The 11,126-nt window shown below is 38.7% G+C and overlaps 2 protein-coding genes across 2 annotated transcripts in view; both read left to right on the top strand.

The window, feature by feature from the left end:
- Nucleotides 1-11,126, top strand: part of LOC121726706 (nucleoporin Gle1) — a 29,257-nt gene continuing 18,131 nt past the window's right edge. The window contains exon 1 of the mRNA XM_042114196.1: nt 1-1,987. Within this exon, the coding sequence (XP_041970130.1) occupies nt 73-1,977 (1,905 nt within the window). The 5' untranslated portion in view covers nt 1-72 and the 3' untranslated portion in view covers nt 1,978-1,987. The remainder of the gene's footprint in view (nt 1,988-11,126) is intronic.
- LOC121726707 (DDB1- and CUL4-associated factor 10) lies at nt 4,885-10,566 on the top strand. Its single transcript, XM_042114197.1, has 11 exons — nt 4,885-5,312; nt 5,654-5,767; nt 6,156-6,525; nt 6,601-6,756; nt 7,033-7,092; nt 7,227-7,408; nt 7,740-7,848; nt 8,040-8,122; nt 8,647-8,799; nt 8,995-9,139; nt 10,073-10,566. Exons 1-11 carry the CDS (start codon nt 5,074-5,076, stop codon nt 10,346-10,348), a joined length of 1,887 nt encoding a protein of 628 aa, XP_041970131.1. The 5' UTR covers nt 4,885-5,073; the 3' UTR covers nt 10,349-10,566.

The following is an 11,126-nucleotide window of genomic DNA, read 5'->3' as shown; positions in this document are numbered from 1 at the left end:
CTCAACAATTTTGTAAATAATTTATAGTTTGTACCTATTACTTTTGGTCTTTGGAGGTAAATTAATTAGACAATGGCTCAAAGATGTAACGGGTTTGAAGACGTTTCAAGGTATGGCGATATTAATGTTTCCGAGCAGCTGGCAGATTTTGAAAAATTACGTGTTTCTGCCCTAAAGAACGCTGCAGAAATAAGTCATCTAGTAACAGAAGTAACAATAGGACCTAACAGAAGTGAAAAACCAAAAAAGGAAAACATGGCCCCTGTAGATAGCACCAAAATATCAGATTTAATTGTTGACAAATTCGGTGAAGACCTCCGCTACACGTTACGTTTAAAAAAATGTGAAGCTCAATTGCAGGAGAATTCTGAAGATTTATTCAAAAACTTAGTTGAAAAAGTGATCACTGCCTATACAGATTCAACACATAGGTACTGGAAAAAACAAAGTGATAAATGGAAAGGAAAATCATTAGAGTTAAGAGCAAAAAAACTACAGATGGTGAAGCAATTGCAAGAAAACGACAATCTTAATATTTTAGAAAAAACAAAATTAGATGAGAAAAAGTGTCAAATTATTAATTCCCAGACTATTGAAAACATGAATAGAATTTTAGATGAACAAAACAAAGCAACAGCACGCTTTGCGGCAATAACAGACAGCTATACAAAAGTCTGCTTTTGTTACAACGAAATATTGTCACTGGCTCAAAATGACACAGTAGCTAAACAAGTATTTGAGAAATATCTGCAAGAGATAAACAATGTCATTGCCAATATTAAGAGCATCATGGACTTTTGTGAAAATGCCACCATATCGGAACAAGAAGTTTCTCAGGCTGAGGTAGAGTATAAAAACATTAATAAAATTAAACATAGTATTTTGAGGGATATAGAAGCTGTGCAACAACAGGAGCAAATATTACGTCAAAAGAAAGAGGATGAAATGAAAAAACAAATAGAAGAGCAAAGGATAAAGGAAGAAAATGCAGCACATTCTGCTAAGCTCCAAATGGAAGAAAGTAAAAAAATGCATCAAACATTTTATTCTGAAAAAAATTATGCATACTACATTGAACTTGATAGCTTCCTAAATAATTATGAACTCAAATATAAGAACCTTTTAGAAAATACTAGTTTAAAAAAGTTTAGGTTTGATTGTCAGAAAGCTGTAAACACTCCCGTTAATGCCTTGTCGTCAGTCAGCGGCACTCATATAAGGGACAAATACACAAAGTTAGCTAAATTATTGAACGGTGAAAGAGTTCAAGTGCTGGACACATATGTTAACGCATCTGAGAATCCCCAGGGGGTATTCTATTGTACTGCATTGTTGGCCAAGAAGATTGTAAGACAGGGAGAACTTTTGGTCTCCAGCAATCCAGAAGCAGCATTTCCTCTTGCCGCTTTAACTGTAGCGCTGTGGTCACAATTCCCAGAATTTGGGAAATTACTAGAAGCATATTTCCACAGGTACTGTCCTTACCTAGTTCCGATGCTGCTACCACAAAAGGAGGGGCAGAGTGACAAGGACTTTTATATATCTAGAGGTTACACTTACAATGATGAGGGTGTTGTTGAGAAGCAAGATAAATTCCTAAGAAGAATGTCTGGTATATTTAGATTACGCAGTGCCATTTGGATTGCAAAAACACCCAGATTTTTAAATGCTGCAAACCCTAACGGCTTACGATACGGGTGGCAATGGCTTGCATCATTTATCAACTTAAAAGCAGAGCCAGATATTTGTGCGACACTAATCTTAGATTTCTTCACAGTTTGTGGCTCAGAATTCTACAAAACCTACGGAAAACAATGTGTAAAAATGATAAAAGTCATAAGCACAGAGTATATGGCGATTCTTGGAAAGATTGATGAGGGTGGACCCAAGACAAGACTTGAGCTGTTCCTTCAGAATGTTTTAAAAACAGGCCACATAGAGCCTCCAAAAGGTCAACTGCCGCAAAATACCTGGTAATGAAATTGTCCTTTTGCCATTTGTAATATTATACCAAATGATATATACTTCTTATTGAGAAATGTAAAATAATACTTCTTTATTGAGAAAATGTACAGTGGTGATTGTGAATTCCACATCACTATATTATGAACACAATAATAGAGCCATTGACAAAACACTGGACAAAACAGAAGAAAATGTTGAATAATATAAATGTGACATAGCTTTAAGAGAAGTTGCGATTTTGTAAAAACTTTTAAGCATGAATTATGAAAAATATTCAATTTTTTTAATTAATATAATGTTGATTCAAATTCATATTTTTTATTCAATTCTGACCTTTTCATAGACTGGGTTGCACCAGAGGCGTGGGTAAAGTTAAAGTTATGGTAATAGTTAAGGTAAATTTAACTTTAACTTTACCCTTAACTTTGCCCGGAGAGCTGTCAATTACAGATGACAGCTGATCCAACAAGGTTATACATGCGCGTGGGCGGGGGCGCTGCTGGTAAAGGAGAACTGTTAAAAATTGCGGTTTTTGTATGATGACAGCGTTAGTTCCTTTTTTCGCCACATGCATTTAAAACCTCGTCGAGCTCTATGTTTATAGTTAAATATGGCGTCTTGATGGCGTCCATTTTTAACTTTACCCAAAGATTTGACATTTTGCACTGTAGTCAAAGTTACAGTTAAAGTTAGTTGGTGCAATCCAGTCTTAGGTTGGGTTACACCAGAGGCGTGGTTATAGTTAAAGTTAAATATGGCGTCCAAACACCCCATATTTTCATACGACATCTGTCAATTTTTCCGGTTATAGTTAAGGTTAAAGTCAAAGTTAGTTGGTGCAACCAAATCTTAGTATAATTAACTGACTTTTCCTAGTATAAAATAATTTTACTTAGGGCCCGTTTCACCACTTTCTGATAAGGCTATCCACCACTTAACTTGACAGATGAATTATGGAGAATCTGTCAAAAAAGCTGCGAATAGCTTATTTGGCACTTTATCAGAAAGTGGTGAAACAGGCCCTTAGAATGATTATCTATTATGCATTGTAATTTGTAATAATAATAATTTCATTTACTTAATAATAGAATAATAACAATCTAAAATGCATTTTTTTTAGAAAATAAATATGAATTTCTTTGTCGCCTGGATTGATACGTGGTGTGGATATACGTGGGAGACACGGCCGTAGCTAGAGGGGGGCATTGGGGGGCAATGCCCTACCTTAAAATCATAATGCCCTACCTTAAAAATACCAAAACCCAAGAAATCAATAAATTATGATTATTTTTTTGTACTTCTGCCCTACCTGTAACCAATGCTGCCCTACCTCAAATCTGACTGTAGCTACAGCCCTGGTGGGAGAGCCATGCTTCGGCACGAATGGGCCGGCTCGACCGGAGAAATACCACGTTCTCACAGAAAACCGGCGTGAAACAGCGCTTGCGCTGTGTTTCGCCGAGTGAGTGAGTTTACCGAAGGCCCAATTCCTATCCCTATCCTCCCCTTTTCCCTTCCCTTCCCATCCCTACCCTCCCCTTTTACCCTATTCCCTCTTAAAAGGCCGGCAACGCACCTGCAGCTCTTCTGATGCTGCGAGTGTCTAGGGGGGGGGTATTACATTATCTATACTAATATTATAAATACGAAAGTATCTCTGTCTGTCTGTCTGTCTGTCTGTCTCGCTTTCACGCCAAAACTACCGAACTGATTGTAATGAAATTTTGTAAACAGATAGTCTAAAGCCTGAGAAAGGACATAGGCTACTTTTTTTACTGGAAAAAAGGGTTGTAAGGGGGTGAAAATACGAATATTTGTTCAAATTAAGTTAGTTCCAAAAATTCATACTAGATGGCGCCGTGCGTCTCTTACATCGCGCTAACGCTTGCCCAACATCTTTCTATAAGAGGTGGTATCATCATATCTTCAAGTTTTTTCGATTGTTATTTCTTTTTTACATTATTTAATAAGTCAGTACTTTATATTATATACAGTGACGTAACCTTAAACCTATCAATGATAAATAGTTTATGGGTAAAGTTTTGTAATTGGGGGGCTAAATAAGCTTTAAAATTTGGCATAAAATATAAAGTTTGATTTTAAAAAATGAAATATTATGTGCACACTGCACAGCTGTTTTGATTTAAAAAGCTTTTGACACTAATTTTTTTGCCATCGCGCGCTATAAACTGAAGTCCACGCAGACGAAGTCGCGGGCAACAGCTAGTCATTTATATATGATCATTTCTATGATCATATATAGGATCCAATATGTATGATCATTTGATCATATCTGCATATTACATTATAATTTTTCATTGATCCTATTTTACGTCATATGTGGTTTCAACATGGAATTAATATATACTACGTATAACTAGTATATATTAATTCCATGGGTTTCAATAGCCAATGGAGAGCGCTAACGCTGACAGGTATTGATGTCAGGGTTAAAAGACATCGTCATTTTTAATATGGCTTGTTTTTTGTTATTTCAGCAAGATTATCCAAGTATATAATTAGAAAAATAATTACATTACATTATTTGAAACATATTAACGAACAAGAAATTAAAAACTCCTTTTTATATTAAATACCTATTTCTATGACCGTATTGGATCCAATCTCTCAGCAAATGTCAAAAATCTATGATCAAGGAAGAAATTAATCATAATATGTCTATATTACATTATCCAATATCATTGACTCAATGATCTCGGATCCAATATATATGATAATCTAATATCCCCCCATGGGCGACGGAAGTTGCTTTCCATTAGGTGACCCGTTTGCTCGTTTGTCCCCTTCTTTCATAAAAATAAATAATAATTGAAAATAAATATAAATTTGTCTATGGAATGCTTCTGCTTACAGCTGACATTGACAGCCAGCTGTCAAAATTACATTGTTACGATTCTCTGTTTCTGAATTACTGATTTTTATTTTTTGTGTGCATTTATCTAAATCCCGTCCTTTATTCTTTAAGATTACACTGTAAAATAAAGATAAATATGAGAAACTACGGGTTTTTTCTTAGATAATCCTGCGATTACGCTATTAGTTTATATCATTTATTGTACTTAAAGTGGCCGTGCGTTCCTTTTCAAAATGCCAGACGAAATGGAGAATAAAACCATTAGAGACAGTTTATTTATGGCGAGGTATTCGGCGTTCAGCCCGTATAGGCTGATTCGTCGCGAGAATGGCTTTGAGAATCCGGTCGGGGCATCGGATGCGATGTCCCGAAGTTTGTATTGTGGGATGAAGCCCATCGCTTCTTGGGACTACGTACAAGCCAACGCTTTGCCAACCGGTGGTGTGTTCAACCTTGAGTTTTCCCCGGAAGGGTAAGTGCGACCGGCTAACCTTGACAATGCTAATTAAACAGATGATTTGGCAATGAAATTTCAATTGAGGTTTCAGGAAATTCTATTCTTCTAGCACATGTTATACATTGTTGTTCTTGTCTAAATATTTGCTATTGTATTGGTATTATATTTTCTGTTTAATCTTCTTTTTAATAAATTCTTATAAAATACTACTTTCATTGACATTTACAAGAAATATTTACCTTGTCTAATTTTGGTTTCTTAACAACATAACCAAGTTCCTTGTTATAGAGGTTTGCTTTTTTCATAGAAACATGAATGGTTCTATTAGTATTAGTTCTATTTTTATGTGATTTTAGGACACTACTGGTAGCAGCGTGTGAGAAGAAATCAATACAGATTTTTGACCCTCTCACACACCAAAGAATACACACAGTCAACGGGGCTCATTCTGACTGTGTCAATTGTGTTAAGTAAGTTACATGCATTTAAAACTATTTGCCTATTGATGCTTAGGTAATCTTAGTTCTTCTTAAACTAATAAGTCTCATTAAAAAAAAAGAAGAATGATGAGCACTACTGGAATAAAAAAATCTGATTTTGTTTACTCAATTTGGTTCTGTTGCTGAAACAGTTAAATGAGAAATGAAATACCCTATTTAGTAGTGGAGATGAATAAAAAAGTTAAGGACCTGTTGAAACAGGTGGTGAACCACTTCCTGATAAGGCTATACACCAATTAACTTGACAGATCAAGTATGGAGAGTCTGTCAAAAAAGTTGTGAATAGCCACTTATCAGGCACTTTTTTTTTTATCAGAAAGTGGTGAAACAGGCACTAAAAATATTATTTTATTCACAGATTTTTAGATGGGCGCATGTTTGCCACTTGCTCAGATGATACTACAATAGCATTATGGGATGTTAGAAATTTGAAAAAGAAGATTCGTTCTCTACTTGGTCATTCAAATTGGGTCAAAAACATAGAGTTCTCTGTCAAGGACAAGCTGCTTGTCACCTCTGGATTGGACGGAAGTATTTACACCTGGGATATTAATTCTTATACGGAATTCAACTTGGTGTACCAACGAGTATTTCACGCGTCTGGCTTGATGAGATGCCGACTGTCTCCTAACGCTAAGCAGATGGTGATGTGCACTACTGGTGGCCTACTGGTCATCATACATGATCTCAACCTTTCCACATTGGCACAGGACTTACATGGTTTCAAGGTACTGTATATACAAAATATAATCTTACTTGTTATACTAGTAATGTATTCTAATACTATATGTTTCTGATTTCAGCCTAATTTGTACCGTCTTATGCAAATGAGCCAACAAGTAATTCCTATAGCGGCCAGCTACGACCATTTATTTGACTTCAAGCGTACAGAGAATAGAGTGGAGTTCGTATCTGACTTCCCTGATGGCAATGATGCGGAGGTAGTCAGTGCATTGCAGGTAATGTAATTCTGAGTAAAATTCGCAGCTATCACACAAACCACGAAAAAGCGTCTCATGGTCGGCGAAAAAGCCATAAATTCAAGAATTATCGTTTGACTGCTCAAACAATGAATTTCCGCCTTTTCGAGGTATACAGCAGTGGTGGATAATGTTATAATTGTTTAAATTAAAAAAAAACTATATATTTCCTTGTGTTACTGTAATATTAATTACTTTGTTTCTAATTTAAATCAAAATATAATGTTTTACAGTCTAATGTGTATTTTGTTTCAGATTCACCCACAAGGCTGGACTGCTTTAAGTAGAAATATTAGCCATGATGATAGATCCGAGGTAAAATTATCAATTATATTTTAATATATAATTTTGTATTTTAGTTGTGCACTTTGTAAATTTAGTAGTTTGGGATTGTAATTTTTATTGATTTTATTCCTTACATTCCAAATACAAAACATTTTTTTTTACAGTGGTCGTGCATACACGACATCCAACCGGCAAATGAGTTGAGCGACAAGAGCTGTCGCGACACGTCGCCACCGCCGCCCCCGGCGCCGCGTCGCGCCCCGCCCCGCCGCCCGCGCCGCCGGCCCCGCCCCTACCGCCACCCCCGCCCCGCACCGCCCGCCGCTCCCACGCCAGCCGCGGAAACGTGAGTATAATACTGTAAATAGATCATAGTTATCTCTGCCTAATATCCTTTATATTAGACTGAGACAACTCATAACTGTTTAAGTGTGCCAATTAAAAATACACACCAGTCACCACCATTTAGTCATGGACACAAAGGTTTCATTTAAAAGTTTAATCAACGCACTAGGGGACACAATGCTGCAGTGGAGCGATGTGACATTTCACGTTCCATAGTACTAACGTTTTGTGTCTCGTATCGCCGCTGCTGCGTAGTGCAGCTTAGCTCAAACAATTTCTTACAAAGATATTTTAGTCACTAGCCGTCGGATTCAGAGATAAATGCATAGCAGGTCGGGCGAGTCGGCCGGGCCGAGTCGACGCGAACCAGCGGAGCCGGAGGCGGGCCCGAGCACTTCGCGTGGCGACGCATCACCCCCCGCAGCGTCGCGACTTGGCCCGGTGAGTTACACGCCGTACATGTGAGCATACCCTAATGTCCTAGCACGATAACTGTCCCAAAAAAAGTCTAGTTTATTTTTTTAAATGCAGCTACCAATTGACGTTTCAGCCAATCAACTGTTGACGGATGTTTTATTGGTCGGTTTTTTCTTCCATTTTCGGCGCGTTCTATAGTTAAATTTTCTGTGCAGGGTCTCGCGAGCATACAGAATGACGTTTGGGAGGCGTCTATAACGATAAAGCAGCACAGAATGCTGCAGGAAATGTACAGCAGGTAAAACTTTTACTTTGTTCGCTCACATCTACGGCGTGTAACCTCGCATGACGTGCACGGTTTCAAGAGCGTTAATATTTTGCGATACGATATCACAATTCCGGAATTAAATTTGCTACACGATATCAACCTTGATATTTATCTAGATTCTAGATGATACGATTTACGATCCTAATATCACGATTAGTATCGAGAGTGTGGCATTCGCCATACATATACAATATGTTTAAGTATATATATACCCCAGGTAGCAGATGTCTAATAAGAATAATTGAGAATTACATCTTCATTGCAGTAATTTATTGTCGTAAACTCTGGAACGAACTGTCACCAGCAGTATTTCCGGACCAATACGACCTGCAAACCTTCTAGAATAGAGCATATTCTCTCTTAAAAGGGCAGCAACAAACCTGCAGCTCTTCTAATGTTGCGAGTGTCCATGGGCGACGGTAGTTGCTTTCCATCAGGTGACCCGTTTGCTCGTTTGGCCCCTTATTTTATAAAAAAAAATGGTATCATTTCAGAGGTCAAGTGGGTCGCAACTTCAACATGCAGCGGATAATGGGCATCAACACGGGCATCTCGCCGCCCGCCGCGCTCCGGCCCCGCCCCCTGCGCGCCGCCCCCGCCCGCCTCTTTCCCGCCGCGCAGCTGGTGCCCCCCGCAAGAGTCGACAGGTACGTATGAACACGCTACTGACGGCCCTGGCTATTAATCATTACAACAAAATAAACAACAGTCCTGACTTTGCGTAATTTTAGGGCATCTTGAATTCACGTTATATACGCCATCTTGAAATAACTTTACTAGCCATCTTGAAATCACGTTATGCGCCATCTTGAAATCATGTGATCCGCCATGTTGTTAAACAGATCGACGCAGCCGTCGACGTCGGGCAGCACGACGCGCTCGCGCGACTCGGGCTGCGAGGACGAGGTGCGACACTACATCCGACAGAACCGCGACCGCCTGCTATACTACATTGAAGAGACGAACGAGGGCAAGGGCTTCATAAAGGTTTGTATTGTCTGTAACAGCAATTTATACTAATATTATAATTCTGCAGAGTTTGTTAGTTTGTTTGTTTGAACGCGCTAATCTCAGGAACTACTGGTCCGATTTGAAAAATTCTTTCAGTGTTAGATAGCCCATTAATCGAGGATGGCTATAGGCTATATTTTATCACGCTAAGACTAATAGGAGCGAAGAAATAGTGGACAAAACGGGGGAAATTATATGAAAGGGCTTATTTGAACGCGCTAATCTCAAGAACTACTGGTCCGATTTGAAAAATTCTTTCAGTGTTAGATAGCCTATTTATCGACGAAGGCCATAGGCTATATTTTATTATTCTACAACTAATAGGAGCGAAGAAATAAAGGAAAATGTGGAAAAAAACGGGGGAAATTAAATGAAATTGCTTATTATCTTAAGATTCTTAAGAACTACTGGAGCAATTTTTATGTTATTTGGCAAACATGAAGAATAGACCACGTTAAGGGACATAGGCTATTTTTTTGCGGAAAAATGTTCGGTCGCGTGAAATTCCTAAATTATGTAAGCGAAGCCGCGCGGAACATCTATATATAATAAAATCGTAGGAAAGTCAATGCTGTACACTGAATATTTTTGTACAATAAATAATACTTGGCATGTGATCTACTATACTAAGGCGGACGAAGTCGCGGGCAACAGCTAGTGTTTCTATACTGTGGTTAGAAACAATATAGATGTCTACCACAAACACTCTCGCTATCGTTGTCGTCTTGCTTTGAACGACACGATTGGCTCAGTCAACTCTGGCGCATGACAACTGTTTTACATACTAAGCCAACGCAATAGATCTTCTTCCTTGACGCACATCTGGATATCAGAATTTATTGTTGTAAAAAGAATTAAATTTTTTAGTACCAGAACTGAATAATCACAATTTGTTAAACTAATATACAGGAGCTGTGCTACTCTGCGGACGGGCGGCTGGTGTGTTCCCCGTTCGGTCGCGGCATGCGCCTCCTCGCCCTCAATGACAAGTGTTCCGAGCTGTCCCACTGCGTCCGGGACCTCTCCGGACCAGCCCAGATGGTGGACGTCGGTCAGAGCCTCGGCATCCACCAGGACCTCGTCGTCAGCTCCAAATTCAGCCCCCGCCACCACCTCCTCGTCACCGGCTGCTTGGAGGGCAAGATAGTGTGGTACGAACCCTACAGCGGGGAGGCCCTGTACTAGATACTTAATTATTCAAGACTGTACTAGCTTCTACGTGTATGACTAATGTTATTAGACTAATTAATTTTGACTTTGAATGTCCTAATGCCTCTATTTATATTGGATGAAATGTATATAATTTGAGAATTAGCGCTGTTGCGCATCTATTGCCAGCACTATCCTCCATCATACAAGTACGCTGGACCTATGATACCTTTTGAAATGACAGCTATTTTTTGTGCCTATTTGAAGCGGATTTAGCGCCCCCAATGCGGGGTAAGAGAACTAAATCTGACGTAAAAATGACGTTTGAAAGTCGCCATATTGGCGCTGATAGCAGTAGTGAGAGTACTTGAAACTAGTGATGACAACCAATAACGATTAAACAGCCATTTGCAATTTACGTCAGATTTTGTTCTCCCCTGCATTGGGGGCGCTGATTCCGATTCAAATAGGCACAAAAAGCAAATGGGTATCATAAGTCCGGCGTACCTGTATAATGGAGGTCAGTGATTAGCAGTCATGAATTAAGTATCATGTTGTCTTAATGAGATCTTAATGGCTTTTTAGTTTGTGATTTTACTGACAGTTTAAAGTAGTCGCTATAGTCGCAACCGTAAGATAAGGCAAATAACTTTATATTGACACACAAATTAAAGTAGCGAGCATATTGATTCACAATATTTTTGAAAGACTCGGATTCGAAAACATACCGCGTGGATATCTGTCAACGATCGGCGCGAAACGCGTTTTGTCGCGGGTATAAGTTGTCGAATCCGACTCAAATAAAATTGCGAAT

Source organism: Aricia agestis, chromosome 4 (genome assembly GCF_905147365.1).
Source record: "Aricia agestis chromosome 4, ilAriAges1.1, whole genome shotgun sequence".
Classification (NCBI taxonomy): Eukaryota; Metazoa; Arthropoda; class Insecta; order Lepidoptera; family Lycaenidae; genus Aricia; species Aricia agestis.
The sequence above is the reverse complement of the archived record's forward strand: the minus strand, read 5'-3'. Positions and strand labels throughout refer to the sequence as shown.

What these genes read in the sequence shown, in the direction of transcription:
- LOC121726707 (XM_042114197.1), top strand. Translation starts at nt 5,074, where the DNA reads ATGCCAGACGAAATGGAGAATAAAACCATTAGAGACAGTTTATTTATG. An exon ending in CCCACGCCAGCCGCGGAAAC is followed by an intron (nt 7,409 to 7,739) that starts GTGAGTATAATA and finishes AATGCATAGCAG; the next exon opens with GTCGGGCGAGTCGGCCGGGC. An exon ending in CAGCGTCGCGACTTGGCCCG is followed by an intron (nt 7,849 to 8,039) that starts GTGAGTTACACG and finishes TTTTCTGTGCAG; the next exon opens with GGTCTCGCGAGCATACAGAA.